A 22,853-nucleotide genomic window follows, 5' to 3' on the forward strand; every position below is an offset into this window, starting at 1 on the left:
AGTCACACAGCCACCACACGCAGGCACAACCCCCCACAAATTCAGCACTCAGATATCTACCATGTATGCCACATCACAAGCCTGCACAGCAAACATCCACGATGCGTACACACTGCGTATATCTCCCGTGCAAACACCAGTCACAAACACTCCGCACACATACTTCAAACCCCAAGTATACAGCGAAGACTTGGAATAGCCAGATTCCCAAACTCATTGCGCACACACACAGGACACAATGCACAGATAAACACCATATGTGTGTGTGCAGGTGCCCTTACACGGACCCAAGCGCCCACGTGTGCACACGCTCATGGAGCAAGACTGTGATCTCACGTTGCTCACGACACTGATTTTCTCAGAAGCAGACCACACACAAGTCGAGTGGCTCCCAAGAGTGCCAATTCCTGGGGTTGTGAAAGGGAAGAAGGGGAAAGGGCACAGTGAGACTGCCGTGGCGCCCCAGGGATCCCGTGATTCATCCCTGTGGGATGCTGTGGCCTTAGGACTCTAGGAACTTGGAGGCTGGGCTGGGGCTCCAGCGTGCAGAAGGCTGGATCCTGTCTCCTGAGGAGGGAATGCCTTGTTTCCAAAGCCAGCCCCTCTCTCTAGGTCTGGAAACTTGGGAATGGGTGTTCAGCCTTATAGACTCCTGCTCTCTGGCCTTCCTCTGGGCTGTGTAGCTTCTTCCCACTCACCATCTCTACCCAAGGGGGTAGGAGAATTAGGTTTGAGACCTGAACTAGACCCTAAAAATCAACCTCACCTTTCCTGCACCAGGGCCCACGTGGCCTCCTGGGGGGTGTGCTGGCAGAGGCTGCCTCTTGGGAAATCTGAACAGCCCCTCTCCCTGCAGGTTCTCCCATCAGCATGGACACCCCCTTATTTTACAACTCCCTGTTCCAATCCAAAAGAGGGGCAATGCCAAAGAATGTTCAGACTACCATATATAATTGCGCTTATTTCATATCCTAGCAAGGTAATGCTCAAAATCCTTCAAGCTAGGCTTCAGCAGTACATGAACAGAGAACTTCCAGATGTATAAGCTGGATTTAGAAAAGGCAGAGGAACCAGAGGTCAAATTGCCAACAACTGTTGGATCATAGAAAAAGCAAGGGAATTCTGGAAAAACATCTGCTTCAAATGCTAAAGCCTTTGACTGTGTGGATCACAAGACACTGTGGAAAATTCTTAAAGAAATGGGAATACCAGACCATCTTATCTCTCTCCTGAGAAACCTGTATACAGGTCAAGAAGCAATAGTTAGAACTGGACATGGGACAACAGACTGGTTCAAAATTGGGAAAAGAGTACATCAAGGCTGTATATTGTCATCTTGCTTATTTAACTGATATGTAGAGTACATCATGCAAGATGCCAGGCTGGATGAATCACAAGCTGGAATCAAGATTGCCGGGAGAAATATCAACAACCTCTGATATGCAAATGATACCACTCTAGGGGCATAAAGAAAAGAGGAACTAAAGAGTCTCTTGATGAGGGTGAAAGAGGAGTGAGGAAAAAGCTGGTTTAAAACTCAGCATTCAAAAAACAAAGATCATGGCACCCAGTCCTATCACTTCAGGGCAAATAGAAGCAGAAAACATGGAAACAGTGACAGGTTTTATCTTCTTGGGCTCCAAAATCACTGCAAACAGTGACTGTAGCTATGCAGTTAAAAGACGCTTGCTCCTTGGAAGAAAAGTTATGACAAACCTAGACAGAATATTAAAAAGCAGAGACATCACTTTGCTGACAAAGGTCCATATAGTCAAAGTTTTGGTTTTTTCCAGTCGTCATGTATGCATGTGAGAGTTGGACCGCAAAGAAAGTTGATGCTTTTAAACTGTGGTGTTGGCGAAGACTCTTGAGAGTCCCTTGGAGAGCAAGGAGATCAAACCAGTCAATACTAAAGGAAATCAACCCTGAATACTCATTGGAAGGACTGGTGATGAAGCTGAATCTCCAATATTTTGGTCACTTGATGCAAAGAACAGACTCATTAGAAAAGACTCTGATGCTGGGAAAGATTGAAGGCAGGAGGTGAAGGGGACTACGGAGGATGAGACGGTTGGATGGCATCATCGACTCAGTGGACATGAGTTTGAGCAAACTCCAGTAGATAGTGAAGGACAGGGAAGCCTGGCATGCTGCAGTTCATGGGATGGCAGAGTCGGACTCAACTTAGCAACTAAACAACAACAACTACAGGCCTCCCAGATTCCTGCCAGCCACTGCCCACCCTTCCTCTAGTCTCCTCCTGGCTGAACCTATCAAGGCTGTTGTCTATTCTTGTGACCTCCGTTTCCCCCACTCACCTCACTGCTTCTCCACTGCCTCCAGCCCTATCATTCCACCCAGCCTCCACCTCTGGAACTGATATGGACAGACACTCTTCCATCCCCAGCTCCTCTGGTCACTTGGCTGCATTCTTCTCCGCTGCCTGCTAGAGTGGCTCCTTGTAACACCCTCTCCTTGTTCTCTTCCCGCCTCCCCATCACCACCTCCTGTATCTTTTTGTGGCAATTCACCCCACCCCCTCCTCCTCCTGGTCTTTAAATGGGTCTCCCTCCTCCTTGGCCTTGCTCATTTCTCTTCTCACCCTTCTCTCAGGAGAGCTTCCTGCCCCAGGGTCTCCTTTTCCTGTTCATCCAGCCAGCCATTCACCCGCCACGTGGTGGCCAGATGGAGTCTCTCTAAAACACAGGTTTGACCAGGTCACTCTGCTGCTTAAAACACTTTGATGGCCCTGGGGGTCCAAGCATATGTCCCATTTCCCGTTTTCCTGTCTCTTTCACTACTCATGAGGCCAGAGTCCCTATCAAGCAGCCACATACATCCTCTATTGTCCCCTCTCTCCTTTCCGGTTTTCCCAACTCTGTGCAGTCATCTGTCAAACTCCCTATCCGCGCCTCTCTCTTCTCCCTTCTCCCTGCCGCTTCCATCTCTCCCCTCTGTCTCTGTCTCCATTAAAGAGCTGGCAGAGGGGAGGACTGTCAGAACTAGCTAAGGGGCTCTCATACAAAAAAAGGGGCTTCCCAGGGGCACAGTGGTCAAGAGTCTGCCTGTCAGTAAAGGAGATCAGGAGGATCCCCTGGAGCAGGAAATGCCAACCCACTCCAGTATTCTTGCCTGGAAATTCCATGGACAGAGGAGACTGGTGGTCTACAGCCCATGGGGTCACAAAGAGTCAGACATGAATGAGCGTGCACACATGCATACAAAAAGAAAAGGGGGAAAAAAAAGCTAAGCCTTCTGACTGAAAGGGTCCATGAAATACAAGTCCAGGGGGCAAGAGAGGAGATATTGTGGCTGCAGACGTGAGAAACCCATGCTCCCTTGGGCTGCTCACAAGGGGAGCCTTGAAGACATCCTGTCCAGTGTCCAAACTGGCTCTTTAAAAGGCTTCTGGATGGTCAGAGTTAATTCACTCTCCCACTGCCCCACTCACACTGCAGGTTCCAACCTTGACCTCTGTCCACAAAACACGCAGCTCCTCCATCCACCATCCAGGCCCCTGGCTGTTGGTCTTGGCTTCACCCAGGTCCCCAGCCTCAGCTGTCTGCCCCTCCGGACCTCACCCCAGGACTCACGCCACTTCCTTTGGTTGGTCTCACCCCGCAGCTGGTGACTGAGGCTGTCACTGAGTGTGCGTCACTTTTTTCCATGTAGTGTGTGGCTGCGGCTGACAAGGAAACCAGGATGGCGTGTGTTCCGGGGGCTTTGGAACCACTGACTTGCTGGGTGACCTTGAGCTGATTTCAGTAGCCTCATCGAAAATATGAGGGGAACATGTCTACCTTGCATGACTGCCTCAGGTCCTTCTTTACAATGAAGTACAGCATATTAAAAAGCAGAGACATTACTTTGCCAACAAAGGTCCATCTAGTCAAAGCTATGTTTTTTTTCCAGTAGTCATGTATGGATGTGAGAGTTGGACTATAAAGAAAGCTAAGCACTGAAGAATTGATGCTTTTGAACTGTGGTGTTAAAGAAGACTCTTGAGAGTCCCTTGGACAGTAATGAGATCCAACCAGTCCATTCTGAAGGAAATCAGTCCTGAATACTCATTGGAAGGACTGATGCTGAAGCTGAAACTCCAATGCTCTGGCCACCTGATGCGAAGAACTGACTCACTGGAAAAGACTCTGATGCTGGGAAAGATTGAAGGCGGGAGGAGAAGGGGACAACAGAGGATATGAGATGGTACGATGGCATCACCAACTCAATGGACATGAGTTTGAGGAAGCTCTGGGAGTTGCTGATGGACAGGGAAGCCTGGCATGCTGCAGTCCATGGGGTCGCAAAGATTTGGACAATGAGCGACTGAACTAAACTGAACTGAAAGACCCTCCTATGGGCTGCCTGCTGGGGGAGCCTTGAAGGCCTGCCCAGTGTTTAGAAGGCCTGAATCAGCCCTTCAAAAAGGCTCCAGGCTCTGGTACTTTTATCAATCCTGCAGTTGCTCTTTGGGTAACTACCAATGGAGCAGGAAGCTGAGACGAGGTGCTGGTTGACTGGGAGCAACAGAGGGTGTCAGGGAGAGACAGCGGGAAGAGCAGACAGCTGCCAGGGAGGGGCCTGAGAGAGAGAACTGAGGTTCAGAGTTCATGAAGCTTGGCTGCATGAAGGGTGAGGACATACTCTCTTCTCTGGCTCCCAGGAAATCTCCAGCAAACTCCATATGTCTCATTGCTGCACTGGGAGGTTGGGCCTGATTTTAGGGCTGTATCAAGTACTGAGTGTGGGCTCAAGGTGGACAAGCATGAGAACAGAGTCTGTGCCATGACCTAGCTCCACCCAGGCCAGGCACCTAAAGATAAGTCTGGAAATGGGTCAAGTGGTTATTGTGATGTTCCTCAGACTGGAAGGGTTTTGCCCCTGGACACAGTGGTGACAGGGCAAGGTTACACAGTTTCCAGACTATTGCTCCCCAGTCTTAGGAGCATTATTATAATGACTAATAGGAATGCATTTACAGTAAAGATCCTCTAGGTTGAAACTGGGGATCTGAGCAGTTTAAGGGGATAAGACAGGACTGGGCACAGGGGTGGGAAAGTCTGGGAGTTGGGGGAGATGGTGGGAAGGTCCACTGGCAGGAGTTCTAGGAAGGGCCCTGGTCATCATCAGTGGGGGGCATGCTAAGTAGGAAAGCGACATGGCGAGGGCTGCCCGGGGGGTCAACTGGGGCCGGCATGGGCTAGTGGGAATGGAGGCCAGAGGGTGACGGGGAGACTGGCACAGTTGCCAAGAACCCAGATGATGGAGCCTAGACTAAGGCAGACTTCATCATGGTAGGTGGGACTTGAGGATTGATTATGGGAGGTGAAGTGAAGGGTCATGGGAAGGACAGGGAAGTGAGGGTGGTCACCTGTGGTCCTGGGCAGGGAACAGGGAAGGGTATAGTCAAGGTGATCTGCGGCTCACTGGGGAGATGCCCGACAGGTGGCCAGGCACTAAGCTGGAGCCCAGTAGGAAGGCCTAAGTCAGCAGTGGAAGAGAACTGCCAGAATTGCCGCTCACTCTCATCAGAGGGCGTGGTAGGCTGCATGAGGCTGTGTCCAAAAGAGCCCTGGATGAGGTTAGCATCAACTTTGTGTTATTTAACAAGAAATGCAAATGGCTAGAGACCAGACAAACCTCTGGCACATGCCAACTTGGGCCAGGCCTTTCTGATGGTGACAGATGCTGAGATCTGTTGTCCTGTCCATCCGTCATCAGGGAGATCCTCAAGCAGGGCTCCTCGGTGTGGTGGGGTCCCGCCCATCACTCCCTCCTGGGCTGGAGGGCTGAGCCCAGGGACCCTGAGGGCTTGGGGAAGGGCTAGGAATCTTGGGGTGGCAGCAGGGGCTCTGGTTCTTTTGGGAACAGCTTGCCTGCCCCCTAGTGGACTTCTGAAGAGTTTCGATGACTCAGGGAAACTTCTGGGAAAGGAGTCCACCCGTCCATGTCTTGACCGGGAGACTGGAGCCCTAAGTAGGAGTGGCTTCTACAAGCAAGTCTGGAGGCAGAGCCAGGACAAGAGGCAGCACGGCTGGCCCCCCAGAAAGCACCTGGGCTTTGTTGTCCCACAGCCCCAGATGAAATCAAGAGCCGCTGTGATGAAGGCACCCATTTGCTAGGGCTGCGAGGACAGCTCCCTGACACAGTGCGCACACAACAGGCCGAGAACATGGGAGGGCCTTCCCTCCGCTCTCATTACTTCATCCCCCACCCCCTTGTAAGTGTGTAGACTAATCTCTAGTCTTTGAATGAATATGAATTTGCAGGCAGGTTTATTTCCTTAAAGCAATGCTCACCCAACATCACTGTGGCCTTCTTTACCTCCTCTGCTCTGTTATATTTCTTCTTCCACTGAAGTCACAGAAAGAGGGTTTCAACCCAGCCCTGCCCACAGAAAGCCCCCAGTATGCAAAGACAGGGCTGGACAGGGTGACTTGAGGGGTGCTAAGAGGGCAGAGGAGGGGCCCTTCCTACAGTACGCAGGGGTGGAAGGGAGGGTTTCAGGGAAGGCTTCCTGGAGGAAGTGGCAGAGAAGCGGAGGCATGGAGGGTGCGGAGGAGCTGGCCAGAAGGGGTGGCAAGCAGAGGGGCTGGGGAAGAGCACCCAGGCCAGAGCAGAGGCTGGAGGTGGGGAAGAGAGACAGGGCAGCCAGGGAAGCCACAGGCTGACACACTGCCCATACCTACCTGGTGGGGAGGATCCTGCCTAAGCTTTAAACTCAGCAAGCCCAGATACAGATACAGCAGAGGAGAGACTAGGCAGGAGACTCAGGAGCTGGTATTGCAGGAAAGGAGATTATTCACTGAAACCTCTGGGCTAACTAGTTCATCAGTTATCAGTTCATCATTCATCAATTCAGTCTCCCATTGCACACCTCTGTCTGGGCACTAGAGGAAAGCAATAAACTAGACAAGGTTCCTACTGATGTGAAGGTCAGGCAAGGCAACTACTAATTACATACAGAGGGAAGGTGGGAAAACGTTCTAGCTTTTTTTTGCCAGGCCATGCAGGCTGTGGAATCTTAGTTCCCCCACCAGGGATTGAACCTGGGCCCTCAACAGTGAGAGCATGGATTCCTAACAACTGGACAGCTTGGGAATTCCCAGGAGATAGCTTTTTAGGTGGACACTGAAGGATGTGTTCACCAAATGTTGAAAAAGAGATAAGGTCATTTAGGTAGCAAAAACAGCAAGTGGTGACATCGTGTAGGGTTTGGGGAGAGTAAGAGGCCTGACGTGGCCAGAGTGTCAGAGGACAGGGAGCTGATGAGCTAAAGACAGCGTGAGGAGAGCCTTGAATGCCGGGCTAAAGCATTTGTTGTTTCCAAGGAGACCATCCCAAACTGTGCTGGCCTGAAGGACCATGAATTGAACCACTCCAGACCAGGCCCTGCAAGGACCTTCCAGAGCCCCGTGGCCCCATCTGTCATATCGAGAACCCCAGTCCCCAGAGAGGCCAGGGGTGTCCCATTGCTGGGAACCGACCCTGAGGGACAGGAGGATGGCCCCAGGCTGGTGGAGGAGAGTAGGGGACTTCATGGGGACCAGCTGGCACTGATTCATCGTGAAAGTCATGACTTGGGGCCCCATCTCTGGGGTTCCATCTGAGCTTATGCACGGAAGCCCCATGCAAATGCTAGGCCAGCTCCTCAGGAGGGGAGGGCCAGCTCTGAGCGCCTCCTCAGCCTCAGCTCCTTCAGGGAAAGACAGTTGCTCGCCCCTGAGGCCACCCCTTCTGAATGTTCCCTCCTGGCTTCTGTAGCAGCTGTGCAGCCGCCTTGCATCAGGAGACAGCGGTGGCATGGACAGGTCCTTTCACTCCTCTGAGCCTCTGTTTTCACTTCTAGAGAGTGGGTAAACACCTCCTGTTCCGAGAGTGGCTGTGGTTAAGATAATGTGTGTGGAAGCTCCAGGCATAGGGGCTGGCCCACAGCAGGCAGCTCGTGACTGTAAAGTAAATAAGCCCCAAAGCCTCTGGGACAGAGGAAACCGGCCCAGCCCAGGAGGGACCACAGTGCAGGAGCCAGGTGGGCACTGGCTGTCCCCCTGGGTGACCGCCTCCTCTACTAATGGGGGGAGACTGGGGAGAGATGAGGACCCCAGAGTCGTGGGGTCTATTCATCGGCTGTGTGTTGGCTTTAGCACCAGAGTTTCTCCCTGGAGCCCCCAGGTTCTACCCTGGAGGGTCTGAGTAGAGGCCTCTGAGAACAGAGCCGCCTTAGCCCTTCTCAGCACGGGCAGCTCTGCTCTTCCACACTACCATCCTGGAGGGCAGAGCAAGGACATCCACCCACGGCCGGACCCAGACAGCCCCGGACACACACCCACATACACACAAGGCAACACACACCACACCTGCAGACCCACACTGTGGGCATGGACACAAATATTGGAGGCTTGGCCGCTATTCCCAGACTTTGGTGCCCAGAGAGACACAGACACATGATGTACACAGCTAAGGCAGCATACGTGCAGACACACCAAGGTGCACACACATATCAGTTCACATGTACAGAGATGCACAGCACACACACAGACATCCATAGACAAGCACACACATGCAGACACAGTCACGTGCATGGAAACATGGTCACCTGCCTGCTCAGGGCCCCAAGTGCTGACATCCACACGACATACACGAAGCCACCGGGTCTGTTTGCACACGTGTGCCCTGAGTCACGGTGGCAGCACCCTCCCGGGGACACCAAGCTTTCGCTGCTGCCTCCTGTGACCTTCAGTGGGCCTGTAAGGCACGAGGGGCCACGGGCTCATCCCCAGTGTGCAGTGAGGCACTAGGGGCATAGAGGGGCCCACAGACCAGCTCCTGGGAGGAAAGTGGAATGGAATCCTGGTTTGAATTCTGGTCTTGTGTCTGCCCACTGCTAGCTCTCCACTGACCACTTGTGTGCCCATGGGTACGCACAGAGGCTCACGCCAAGGGGCCTCATGGCGATTAGACCAGAAGCTTTCACAGATGAAGAGGCTGAGGCCTGGAGAGAAAACCCACAGGCCTTCTGTGGGCTGTGGAGAGTTCAGTGGAGGAACCAGAGACATGCTTCTGGCCAGGCCACAGAGGCACGCGGAGACACAGTCATGCACAGTGCCCCGGGTGCATCCCAGGATGGGCACGTGGGCACCCGCCCTTCTCAGTGTGGACACCACAGGCTTGCTGGGGCCCAGCTGTGGTGTTTCCAGTCCTTTCCATGAATTCTCACAACAACATGGGAGGTAAGGGTGACCCATCCCACATGGCATTTGAGGAAACTGCGGAGTAAAAAGATTAGGCCCAAATTTGAACAGGCCAGGATGGCATTTTGGGCATCTCCCAAAGTGGAGTCTAACACTTTCCACGACACAGCAGCTCATGGCTCCACACACGTCACCGACATCCCTCTCACATCTATACACACACACACACTCGGCACAGCCCCCAGTAGAACATTCTCCCCAGCTCTGTTTAGTACCAGCTCCGCCCTCCTCAGGGGTCTCTTGAAGAAGGACGAGTTTGTTCAGGGCTTAACCTGTCCCCTGGCCCCCACCATCTCCCCTCAGTCAAGGAAATGAATTCCCTGTGTGCCTGGTCACGCTGCTCTGAAATCAGCCTCGGGGGTTTGGAAAGTAACCCTTTGATGTTGGAAGCCAGTTTAATGAGCTAGTTGTGGTTTGGTTTGGTTTGGTTTTGTTTTGTTTTTTTCCTGTAAGACAGAAGTCTCATTTTCCTAAGAGCCCAGGAATTATCACTCCCCTCCTTACCCTTCCCTGAGATCTTGGGAGCCCAAGACCTGGACTCCCAACACAATGCTCACCGAGGTTAGGCCAGCTAGGGAGGAGAGGTGGGGAAGGAGGCAGCTCGCTCTGAACATTTGCTGTGGACAGAGCCCTGTGTTAGGAACAAGCCTCGTGTGGGCCCTCTCCAAACCCTTTTTAGAGATGACAAAACAGAGCCTCTGAGAAGTGATGTGACAGGAGCAGGATGACCTCCTCTCTCTGGGCCTGGGCACTGCGACTGTACAACGGGGACAGCGTTCTCGATGGAAGGAATAGCGAGCTCTATATGAGCTCTGACAGTCAGAACCGTTTGTCAAGAACAAAGCACAACATGAAAGGAAGGGACTATTTCTATTTTTTTTATTGTATCTGTGTCAAGAGGCAAGTTTACCCCGTAGGATTCACAGAGGCAAGCCGGCAGTGACTATTGCCCTAGGGCACATGTTAATGGGAGCCGGTTGGCTGCCAGAGAACTCAGCAAGGGAGTTTGTTGCAGGGGGTGGAGGAGGGAGAGGGCCTGGGGGTGTCCAAGTACAGGAGTCTCTGGGCTGGTGCTGGCCCCTGCCACACTCCATCCTGCTCCTCAGGGCCTGGCCAAGACCCTCCCCGCCCCCCAGGGTCCTGCTGCGCTCTGGAGGGCTTTGGCAAAGGCCACCTTGATCTCTTGGTTTATGAGCTCCTGCCAGGCATCCCTAGGGGAAAAGGATAGACAAGAATAATAAATCCACCACTCAGAACAACAGTGGTGGGCATTCAGAGCCCACAGCTGATTACAAGGAGCCCCCTCACTGTCCTTGGCGTCTCCTGATTCCCGCAGCTGCCCAGCCACAGGCACACACCACTGCCGTCCACACTTCCATCTGTAGGGGACGGGGCCCAGGGAGGTGAAGAGCCACTCACTTCTTTACACGTGGGTCCAAAGGCCTCCCATGAGTCGGGCAGCTAGCCCCAGCTCTGGGCCCTAACGCTCTGGGGTGAGGAGTTCTGTGGCTCTGGGGTTTTAACACAAGTCAGAGCAGGGACACTGGCTCCCCAGCCTGCGCACACTGTCATTTTCTCACCTGCTTCCCACATATGCCCAGAGGAGTGTGGAATGGTGTTATTGCCTGTGCACGGAGAAGGGAGCAAGGCGGTGAGTGACAGCCAGGGCCTCACAGCAGCTTGGCAGAGCTACTTCTGAGCACAGTTGTCAAGGGCAGAGTGGAAAACAGGTCCCAATGTGGAGTGTCTCTGTGACAGGTGACGGGAGGCCCTTCTGTGAGCTCTGCTGCCTTGGTCACGGCTATATCAAATCACGAGGTGGGGGGTTCCCCATCCCCTGATCTCACCCAGCTTCCCCAAACAGCCCTCAAAATAAAGATAAGTAACTTCAGCAGATACGGCAAATACAGAAAGTAAGGATAAAAGCATTGTTAGAAAACTTGACTTAAAAATCAAACTATTTTTAAAAAAATCAAGTTTTAGCATACAGTTCAAGCAAAGATTCGGTAACTGCCTCATAAACAAAAGTCCAAGACAAGTTCCCACCCAGCTGGTCCTTCCTGCAGAGATTCTGCGTGGCTGTCTCTCCTTGGGTCTATGGGTCTGTCTGTCTATGATCTCACCCCCCAGTAAACGGAGGGGCACGTGGTGGTGTTTCCATGTGCACACGTATCTGATGCTCATGCAGGGTGCAGGGTGTGTGTGCATAGTTGGGTGTGCTTGGACTCCTGTTCCCCTACCTGCTGTATCTAAGTCCGTGGGCCTAAGTGGATGTGGGATTCTTCTCTGCTTCCAAGAGGCCTGGGAGGCTCCCAGGTCAGGTCGAGCTTGCTGGGCCTAATCTCCGCTCTCTTTCCTCCCTGAGCCAAGAAGATGAAAACGTTGCTGGCACTTTCTAAAGTTTCTGGCCTGGAGTGGAAAAGTCATCAGCTGAGAGAGCTCGGGGTGACACATAGCTGCCAGACCTGCTGGCTCCCACTCCCAGGATGAGGCGGGGGTGTTGGGAGAGAGAGAAGATAAGAGCTCACCTCCCTGGGAGTCTGTCACCTGCAGACCTGCAGGCAGATCAGCCAGCCAGCCAGACCCTCCTGGGGGAAGTTCCGTAAATTCCGTAAATGCATCAGCAAGGAAAATCAAGGAGTAACAAGAGCTGCAGGGACACAAGGCTGGGAGATGGGGGTGGGACGGCTGCAGGACTCTGATTAGAGTGTGTGGTGAGAGCCTCTTCGCAAAGGAGGCAGCAAAAAAGCTGAGACCTGCAGGACCGGAAGGGACCAGGCTCAGGGCACAGCGAGAGTGAAGGCCCTGAGGCGGGAAGCTTAGTCAGTGCGTCTTAAAGGGCATGAGGGAGGCCCCGAGGTGGTAACTCACAGTACAAGGTGCTAGAAAACTGAGTCCACGGGGCAGGCCCAGGCCGGACAGAGCAGGGCCTCAGAAGCAGCATGAAAGAGTTCAGGTAGGAAGACCCAGAGGGTGTTAAACAGGGAACCGCCATGTGAGTCACATGTGTGTCGTTATTTAACGATCACTCTGGCTACTGAGCAAAGATGGATAAGGGTGAAAGCTGAGAAGCTCCTGCAGCGGCCAGGAGGAGGTGATGGAGGAGCTGTCAGCTTGGGGCTGCGATGGAGGCAGGGCGGCGGTACTGGCTGACGTCTCCGGGACAATATGTGGCTTTCTGACCATGGATGGTGAGGCCACCCACGAGAAGAGAACTCTGGGGGAGGCCAGGCCTCCGGTGGACCTGGCGAGTCTGAGGTCCTGTGACAGCTCCAGAAGAAACTGTTGAGGGCGCAGCGAAAGCTCCACAGACCTGGAGGTCAGGGCAGGTTGGGGGCCGAGACCCGGAGGGGAGGGGGGTGTCATCAGTGTCAGGAGAGGACTATGTGCAGCCCCAGTGTGGAACGGCTGGGGAGAGGAAAGGAGCGGCAGGGAGCCGGGGGAGGAGGAGATGGAGATCGGGGTGCACAGGCGGGGTGCCTTGGAGGCCTTGGAGAGCCTTTCTAGGAAGAGGGAGGCGGGGGAAATGCTACTGCGCAGTCAGGTTGGGAACTAAAACTGCCCACGGAGCTGGTGACATGGGTGCAGGTCACCAGTGACCTCACAGAGCCTTCTGGGTGGGTGGGGGTGGAAGTCAGGCTGCGGGGGCCGGGCGGGAGTGGGTGATGAGGAAGTGAGGTCAGCGTCAGCAGATGGGCCTTCTGAGAAAAGTGTCTGCACGTGGAAGCAGAAACAGGCCGCTGCGGAGGATAGTAAGGTCAGAGGACAGTGGCTCTTGGGGGCTGGAAAGGCGGCTGGAGTACAGGACCTGGAGGGACTGAGCAGGGCCAGGGGGCTGCAGCCACTTGCCTAGGGGAAGGCCCTGGGAGGTCAAGAGCCTACTCCAGGTCACAGAGCCCAGCCGGAGCCTGGTCCTCACCCAGCAAGCCTTCTGCCAAGTTGAAGGACCCAAGGCTCTGTGGAGTCTTCTGTGAACACAAGCTGGTTTTGCACCCAGCAGTCTGGAGTGTCCTTTATTTTTTTTAAAGGGGGCACCTCTGTGTGTTCTGCACCCTGGGGGCTTCTCCATATGCCAGTGTGTGTGTCCCTCTCTTCCTTCCTCGCTGGACCCCAGGGATGGAGACGAATGGGGCACGGCTCTGCCTGGGCTCCCTGGGGTCCCAAGGCCTGGGGTACCCCAGCAGCGGGGGTAAGGAATGGCCACCGTCTGCCCTCAGCCCCTGTCCACACCAGTCCTTCCACACGGAGGATGTGCCGCCGAGGCTGCTTCAGCACTGGTCTTTTCCCAGGAAGCCTGTGTCTGCCCCACATGGGGTTTCTCATCTTTGAGAGATAGCAGGGGGGCAGCGTGGGATGGGGCCTGTCCTGGAAATGCTGAGAGGAGCCAGTTGTAAGTTCTAATGAAGGAAAGGCCCCGCTCAGGTAGCTCTGATGTGGTTGTGCTGTGGGCCCCTGATGGGACTCTGTCCATCCCCAGGCCAGCTGCCCACTGGTGGAATAAGCCCATGGGCCCCTGTGGTCCCTAGGTCCTCCTCATTTCTAGGAAACTAATTCTCAACAAGAGGCAGCACCTGTGCCCTCTGGCCTCTGCAGACTGCCCGTGGCTCCAGTAGAAGGGAGTGAGAAACAGCATGTTACAGTAAAATGTACTTGCTACCCCCCTGCCAGGCATCCCCGATGGCTCAGCAGTAAAGAATCTGCCTCAGTGCAGGAGACTGAAGAGATCCAGGTTCAATCCCTGGGTCGGGAAGATCCCCTGGAGGAGGGCATGGTAACCCACTCCAGTATTCTTGCCTGGAGAATGCTATGGACAGAGGAGCCTAGCGGGCTATAGTCCATGGGGGTGCAAAGAGTTGGACATGACTGAAGCGACTTATCACTCACTCACTATTATTTATAGGAAGTTGGGGGTGGCGTGGGGGACACTTCCCTGGTGGCTCAGATGGTGAAGAATCTGTCTACAATGCAGGAAACCCAGGTTGAATCCTTGGGTGGGAAGGTCCCGTGGAGGAGGGCATGGCAACCCACTCCAGTATTCTTGCCTGGAGAATCCCATGCACAGAGGAGCCTGGTGCAGTCCATAGCATTGCAAAGAGTCGGACATGACTGAAGCGCCTGAGCACAGCACAGCACCCTCCTACCTCACCCACATTGCCCTCAGAGAAGGACGTAGGATCGCAGAGGACAGAGGGACAAAGGGAAGAGCCCAACTGCAAGGCAGGCACCAGCTATCCGAGAATTTGCTTCTTTTGACCTCCTAAAATATGATCTGTAAATTCCTCATCTGCAGAAACAGTCTGAATGGTGACAAATGCCCAGTGATATTTATCAATGTATCACCTTGAGCTTCCTTGGCAGCTCAGATGATAAAGAGTCTGCCTGCAATGCAGGAGACCTAGGTTTGACCCCTGGGTGGGGAAGATCCCCTGGAGAAGGAAATGGCAACAGAGGGCATGGCAACAACCCACTCCAGTATTCTTGCCTAGAGAATTCCGTGGCAGAGGAGCCTGGCCGGCTACAGTCCGTGGGGTCACAAAGGGTGGGACACTGAGCGACTAACACTTTCATTTCACCTCTAACCAGCTCAGAATGGGAAGAGTCTCCATGCTCGGGGACAAGAGGGAGGTTGAGCCAATCGTGGTGCCCACATGCTGCAATCCCGATGCTATAAGAATGAGTGTGTGTGTAAAGTGCTCTGAATAATACAGAAGGGCGCTCAGGACACTGAGCAGAGAACACAGACCAGAATGAGAAGTTATGGAGACAGAATGATCTCATTCATGAAAAACCTCCCAGAAACAGGCTGGCAGGAACCACGCTGAAGTACTAACAGCAGCTGTCTCTCAGGAGCGGAAAGATGGAGATTATTTAGTCATGAAACAATCCTGTGTTTTCCAAGTTTTCCACACTAGGCAGGTACTACCTTTATAATTAGAAAAATAACAAGTGTCAAATTTCAAACAAAAGAGGCCAAGCTTTGGGGGGAAATTCCTCTTACTCACCCTGGTTTGATGTCCAGAGGTGTGGGGAGGGTCTGGGGAAGCCCGCCTTCCCCACCAGCCCTTCCCCTGGAAGAGAGAGGAAAGCTTAGCAGACCTCCCTAAGCAGAGAGCAAGGGCAGAGGCATGATTCCCACCGCTGGGAGAGCAGCCTAGAGCCTGGAGGCAGACTGTCTGGGTCCAAATCCTAGCTCTGTCACCTGCTAGCTGTGTGACTTTGACCAACTTACATCACCTCTCTGTGCCTCCATTTCCTAAATACTTTACAGAGTTGTTGTGAGGATTCAATGAATTTATGTTTATCCACTAGAGAAGTAAATAAATCATGAAACTTGAATTCTATAACCAGCAGACATGGAACGCTAAGATCCCAGGATTCTGTGATCTGAGTCTCCCGAATAGCCCAAGGTTCCGGTGGTCTTCCCTGGGGTGGAGGTGCAGCTGCCTGGAGGTTAGGAGTGGAGGGGCCATGAGGGCTACAGGGATCAGGGCTGGCTGTCCTAGAAGTTTCATGTCCCGCCTGGCCTAGGGATGGGTATAGACCCTTGGATCCCTCAGGTCAGGCCACAGAACTTGAGGTTGGCATGCTGCCCTCCCCAGTCCCACTCTGTGTCCCCTCCTGTCATCAGAATCCTCTGCTCCTCAGGCCTTCTAGCACCCACTCCCCTGAACAAGTCATGCCTGCCCTTACTCCAGCTCACTCTCTCATAACCTCAGCCTCCGGAGCAAAGTGTTCCACTTACACTGGCCCTCTCAGGCTATGTCACCCAGGGCAAGTTACTGCTCATTTCTGAGCTGCACTCTCCTGCTCTGACATCTCACTGTGTAATGAAGTCAGTCCCATGGGGCACCCAATTGCTGGGGCCCAGTCACAGCCCTCAGCCTTTAAAGGCCTTGGCTGCTTCAGTCACTCAGCAGGCCCGGCTCTACCTGAGGAATTGGGGAAATGACAGGGGATAGGGTAGGAAGAAAAGTCATTCATAGGATGGTACCATTATTGAATGTGAATATTAAAAAAAAAAGAATACAGAGGTGACAGACCAATCCCTGCCTTTTCAGAGCTGATGGGCAGGGACAACCCAGCATCTCTCTACAACATCAGAGGGTCAGCCGTGGGACTGGTGGGTGCGCAGAGAAGACAGGATAGTTATTGTTGGGGGAAAGGAAGAAGCAGAGTATTCCTGGGTCAGGGCAGGCTTCAGTGAGAGCTGAGGTCTGTGCTCAGGTTCTGAACGATGAGTAGGAGCCCAGCAGTGCTATGGAGAAGGCATAGGCTTTGGAGCTACCGGATCTAAGATCAACTCTGTGACTTTGGACAAATCTCTTTGCATCTCTAATTTAATTTCCTCAACTATACAGTAGGGACATGGATCCTCCTTTCATCATTCCTGTGGTAATAAATATGTTAATATCTGTTGGGCATCAGTATGCTGCCCAGGTAGGCCATCAGTAGAAGTAACTTCTCTGCCCTGGCACTTCTCATGAGGAGCCACATGAGGGTGTGGCTCCCAGGAAGAAACGTTTCCGCAGAACTCGGGGAGTCAGGAGGACACGGAAGGTGGTCAGCTCCCAGGCTGGCCTTGCTTCAGCGACATCTGTCTGGTGAGAATCTCTCCCACTGCCCACAGAAACTGGACCTCGGGAGACATTTCCAATCAATCCCAGGAAAGAAAGTCTCTCACCTTTATCTCAGTCTGCCCTCTGATGTCAATTTTGTAGCCTTCATCCAGGCTGAGCAGTGTCTGGAAGGTGCTTCTGCTGACATGAATTCTGTATGCGAAGGAGAAAGGTAATAGTCAAGTTACTACCTGGTGAGAGCATACCTAGTGTTTGATAAAATCACTGAGCGCCCGTAACAGCCCCCAGTTCCAGCCAGCAAGGCACACAACTCTGATTCATGCAATGCCCTTTGCCTGGCCCTCTTGTCCCCCAGTAGATTGCTGGGCACTAAAGCAGCAGTCTCAAGGAAAAGCAAATTACATGCATTGAGGTTAAGAAGAACACAAGCTGAAGTCAAAACACAAGCTGAAGTCAGAACATAATCTCTACTTGTAGGGAAGTCTTTGAAGGCTGATCAGTGCAGATAAGCAGTTATTTTACTTTTAAGGGCAGGACTCCCTACTAAGGCCACCACATCTGGTTAAGCAAGATGCGTATGGAACGACATCAGAGAGCACACAATCTATGCAGCCAGAGCAGAGGCTGAGCTTTTTCACTGCTATAATCAAGTCATCAGAGTGGCTCCTGATGCCAGAAGTGGCTAAAATGGCATCTTAAAAAATTGAAAGGGGTCCACTCACTCTGTGTGTGTGTGTGTGTCGTTTCTGACTACACAACGCTATGGACTGTACCCTCCTGGCTCCTCTGTCCATGGGATTTCCCAGGTAAGAATACTGGAATGGGTTGCCATTTCCTTCCCCAGGGGATCTTCTTGATCCCGGGATCTAACCCACGTCTCCTGCAGTGCGGGCAGATTCTTTACCACTGAGCCACCTGGGAAGCCCATTCATTTTAAAGATGGGGAAACCCAGACCTAGAGAAAGAGCATTTTGGCTCAAGGACACTGTGCATGCTGGGTCCAGCAGAGGACCCAGGTTTCCTGCCCCTCAAGTCATTATTTTCCCTGCTAATCCTCTCATGAGATCACAAAAGCCCTGTGCTAAGTTTTTTTTTTTTTTTTAAATAAGCGACATACATCATCTCCTTATACTGCAGTGGCTTTACTGGTAACTAGGGTACGCTGCCATCCGCTGGTGGCTTGGTTACTAAGCACTGGTTCAAACAGCCAGGCTGTAGCTGGAGAAGGCAATGGCACCCCACTCCAGTACTCTTGCCTGGAAAATCCCATGGATGGAGGAGCCTAGTAGGCTGCAGTCCATAGGGTCACTAAGAGTCGGACACGACTGAGCGACTTCACTTTCACTTTTCACTTTCATGCATTGGAGAAGGAAATGGCAACCCACTCCAGTGTTCTTGCTGGGAGAATCCCAGGGACTGGGGAGCCTGGTGGGCTGCCATCTCTGGGGTCGCACAGAGTCGGACACGACTGACGCGACTTAGCAGCAGCAGCAGTGGTTATTGAGAGAGTCCTTCCCTGGAGAGAATAGAAGTATGAGACACTCACGCAGCCCTGTAGACTCCATCCGGGATGCGGTGTTAAGAGTGTCCCCAAAGAGGCAATACCGAGGCATGGTGAGACCCACAACCCCTGCCACGCAGGGCCCTGAAACTCAAATGTGCCCAGTGAGCTCCTAGACCCAAGAGAAGTCCCTGCAACAGTCTAGTCCTTCTCACCCTTCCCCCTAAACTGCTGTCCCCACCCTACATTTTGGGCTCCAGCTCCAGGGTGAGGATGAAGCTATATGGCATCTCCAGCGACACCCAGAGAAGAGGTGACATCTGTGCCTGGCTCTGGGCTGGGGGTAGGAGGACACAGAAAAATCTAGGCTCTTCTCTTAGGGAGCCCTCAGCCTGGTAGGGGGAGATGTGTAAACTATAACCAATGTCATGAGGGAAGCACCAGAGCTGTGCCAGTCCAGAAAGGGGAGTCTGACCCAGCCTTGAAGACTTCCTGGAGGAGGCGGTATATCAACTGAGTCTTGAAGGATATGAAAATGAGTGGGCAAGGAACAGCAGGTGCAAAGCCACAGAAGCAGAGAGCCCACATGCCTGTGGGAAACTGCAAGTGGCTGAGTATGGATGGAATACCAAGCAGGAGATGAGGCTGCAGAGATTAGCAAGGGTCTTGGAGGCTGTGTGGGGCTGAGAAGTTTGAACTTTATGGGGTAGGGGCATGAGAAGAATATACTATAGTGGGAACCCCGAGGCATCTCCTAGTCCCCACCCCGCAGATATTTAGTTGTCTGCCTGACCACAGAAGTTTTCTGTCCTGCCTCTTCTATCAGCTTCTCACCAGGGACTTAGATGCCCTTGACATATGCTGAGACCGAAAAAAAAAAAAAAATGAATCTAAGCAAAACAGATTCTTTGATTTATAATATCTTAGAAGCTTAAAATAATAGAAGAAACTTGTTTTAAAAAATTATACTATGGAGTTTTAGAATCTCAGAATTTCATAACCCATTGGGTTGCCCCAGCCAGCACCTCAGGCAGGGCTGGGAGGCTCCCAAAGCCCCTAGCCCTTAGCTGAGTGAAGGCCAGCCCTGATGTGGACGGGCACAGTGGGCATATGCCTCATCAGGAAGTCACCCACAGAGCTGAGGGTGTCCAGGGCCGTGTCGGCGATCTCGGCCGTGTGCCGACTCCCGTTGCACCCGGGCAGTCCCGAGGCCACCATATAAGCATCCCCGATGGTCTCCACCTGGAAGTCACAGGCTTCGTGCTCCAGTACAAGCACTCCCCTCCCTGGACTGATCCACGTGCCACACAAGGCCGCCTCTCAGGAACCCCTGGCCCACCCCTCGAGTCTCTAGCCCACAGTGGCGTCTTTCCTAGCCTCTCTGGCAATGATTAAATCTGCATGTTTAAGATCACCTTTGTCTGAATTGAAGGTAACCATGCCTGTCTCATCTCCTTTGAGCCCAGGCCATGAGCATCTTGGCCGCAGAGCCGGGTGTCCCAACTGCACAATGCTGCAGCAGCAGATCAGGGCTTCATCTGGAGAGAAGCACACGTATATTGGCTACATAGCCTCCTTCCCCAACCCTTGATCTTCCAAGGTGTACTCCAAGAATGTAGAGTTTGAAATCCGATAGATGGATATAAACCCTGGGTCTGCCATTTACCCTAGTCTGGCTGCTTCACTTGTGCGAGCCTCTGTTCCTCTTTTATGAAATGCATATTAAAGATAAAGTAGTAAAGGGGCAGTTTCATCATAGATGTTCAATAAGCAGAGACTTCAGTCTTTACCACCATCACCATCACCACCATCATCATCTCCTGCACTAACAGTTTTAGAGACAATAGAATCCCAGAGTCTTAGAACCAGGAGGGACTTTAAAAGGCCACCCATCTGCCTTCCCAGTGGCTGTCTGGGCCTGTTCACATCTCCTTCTTGAGGTGGCTGCTTCTCCCTCTGCTGCCGCTGCTGCTAAGTCGCTTCAGTCGTGTCCAACTCTGTGCGACCTCATAGACAGTGCAACTCTAATTTACAAAAGTTGAGTTGAATGGCAACTGCCTTCACCTGCTGGCTCCAGCTCTACCTTCTGAACTCAAGCCACAAACCTTTCCTATTCTCAAGCTCATTCTCTATTCTGAAGATACCGTTTCAGTTCCTGGGGACACAGATATGTGCCATGGCCTTCTCCCCTGTTACAGGCCAGGCCAGCCAAGCTTGAAGGTAGCGACTCTACTTCTTGAATCTTCTCATTTGCAAGTTAAAGAGCCCCGCTCCTGCACTGCCCCTCCTTCAGCAGGCACCTGCCAGCATCATGGGACCTGAAGAGCAGAGCCTTCTCTCCAGCCAAGCGCGTGCACTCTCCCTTAGCACCTGGGACATGGAACAACAGACTGGTTCCAAATCGGGAAAGGAGTACGTCAAGGCTGTACATTGTCGCCAGGCTTATTTAACTTATATGCAGAGTGCATCATGTGAAACACTGGGCTGGATGAAGCACAAGCTGGAGTCAAGATTGCTGGGAGAAATATCAATAACCTCATATATGCTGATGACATCACCCTTATGGCAGAAAGTGAAGAAGAACTAAAGAGCCACTTGATAAAAGTGAAAGAGGAGAGTGAAAAAGCTGGCTTAAAACTCAACATTCATAAAACTAAGATCATGGCATCCGGTCCCATCACTTCATGGCAAATAGGTGGGGAAACAATGGAAACAGTGAGAGGCTTTACTTTTTGGGGCTCCAAAGTCACTGCAAATGATGGCTGCAGCTGTGAAATTAAAAGATGCTTGCTCCTTGGGAGAAAAGTTATGACCAACCTAGATAGCATATTAAAAAGCAGAGACGTTACTTTGCCAACAAAGGTCCATCTAATCAAAGCTATGGTTTTTCCAATAGTCATGTATGGATATGAGAGTTGGACTATAAAGAAAGCTAAGCACCAAAGAATTGATGCTTTTGAACTGTGATGTTGGAGAAGACTCTTGAAAGTCCCTTGGACTGCAAGGAGATCCAACCAGTCCATCCTAAAGGAAATCAGTCCTGAATATTCTCTGGAAGGACTGATGCTGAAGCTGAAACTCCAATACTTTGGCCACCTGATGTGAAGAGCTGACTCAGTGGAGAAGACCCTGATGCTGGGAAAGATTGAGGGCAGGAGGAGAAGGGGACGACAGAGGATGAGATGGTTGGATGGCATCATCGACTCAATGGACATGGGTTTGGGTGGACTCCGGGAGTTGGTGATGTACGGGGAGGCCTAGTGTGCTGCAGTCCATGGGGTCACAAAGAGTCGGACACGACTGAGCGACTGAACTGAACCCAATTGAGACAGTGATAATAATGATGATGCTTCCCATGTCCACAGGGGGTGCTGTAACTCAATACATCTCCTTCCCCGTCATTAGCCGTGGACTGTGCCCTCCTAGCTCTGTCCCCCAACTTTCCCTCTCCCTCACTTGGGATATCTCTGCCCCAGTACCCAGAAGTGATCTGCCCTAATCACGCCCAATTGAGCTCAGATACTTAAATTTGCTCCCTATAGCCAATGACTTAAAATTCACTCCCCATGGAGCTAGCGATCAGGGATTCCCATGATTTGTGGAATTCCCTGACTTACTCCCAACAATTGCTACTGGTTTTCCATGCTTCAGCCAAATGGGAACCTTTCTGCTCTCCACAAAGACATTCAGCGCTTGCTCATCTCCAGGTCCTGATCGCCCCTGAAATGTTCTCTATCTGTTGAGATCTGGGCCCTCCATCAGCCCAGTTCACATCATATTGAGACCATAAATCCTCCCTCATCATCAGCTGGGAAACACGTTTCCTTCCTCGGGGCTGTGCCCTCCATCTCCCTCCCATCATTCACTGTCACCCACCCAGCACTTACTTGTGGGCTGGACACAGCTGCCCCCCTGCTGTGCACATTTCCCCAGAGGAGAGCCCTCCCACCTCACAACCCAGAGAGAAGAATATGAGCAAGCCCTGGCTTTCCCTCTGCCCACCCTCTTCTTCCACACAGGAGGACGAGCGCATTATCTGACTGGCAAGATGGGAAAAAGCACTAAGTAAGTGCTCCTTTAAATACTTACACAGCAGTCATTACATGACAGACACAATTCCAAACCCTTTACAAATATTAATGCTTTTGATCTTCCCAAAAATTCTGTGAGGCAGGTGCTAGTGCCATTTTGCAAACAGAAAACTGGGCCAGAGAGGTTAAGTCACTCGCCACCATCACACAGCACAGATGTGAGCTTGTGCAGTGCAAATCCAGAGCCCGTGTTCTATGCTGCCTCTTGATGCACATGGCTTGGGCCCTTTCTCTCTCTCTCGCGGGGAGAATCTGCCTGCTATGCAGGGTTCCCTCTTTCCTGCCCTGCACATGGTTAGCACGGATGTCTGGGCCAAGTCCTGCCTTCCAGAGGCAGCCCAAGAGTCCTACTGCTCGCTGGCCCCACTCCCAGCTCACCAGGTGTGCCGGGGCAGTTCAGGAACAGTACACTCACTCTAGGCACCCAGCACTG

At 52.4% G+C, this 22,853-nt stretch overlaps 1 protein-coding gene across 1 annotated transcript in view; it reads right to left on the reverse strand.

The window, feature by feature from the left end:
* Positions 1-22,853, reverse strand: part of LOC120875958 (guanylate cyclase D-like) — a 58,555-nt gene that overhangs the window by 6,767 nt on the left and 28,935 nt on the right. The window contains 3 exon segments of the mRNA XM_040257695.1: positions 16,933-17,027; positions 18,375-18,473; positions 19,391-19,571. Coding sequence (XP_040113629.1) covers positions 16,933-17,027; positions 18,375-18,473; positions 19,391-19,571 — 375 coding nt within the window.

This window comes from Oryx dammah, unplaced genomic scaffold, assembly GCF_014754425.2.
Source record: "Oryx dammah isolate SB20612 unplaced genomic scaffold, SCBI_Odam_1.1 HiC_scaffold_17, whole genome shotgun sequence".
Classification (NCBI taxonomy): domain Eukaryota; kingdom Metazoa; phylum Chordata; class Mammalia; order Artiodactyla; family Bovidae; genus Oryx; species Oryx dammah.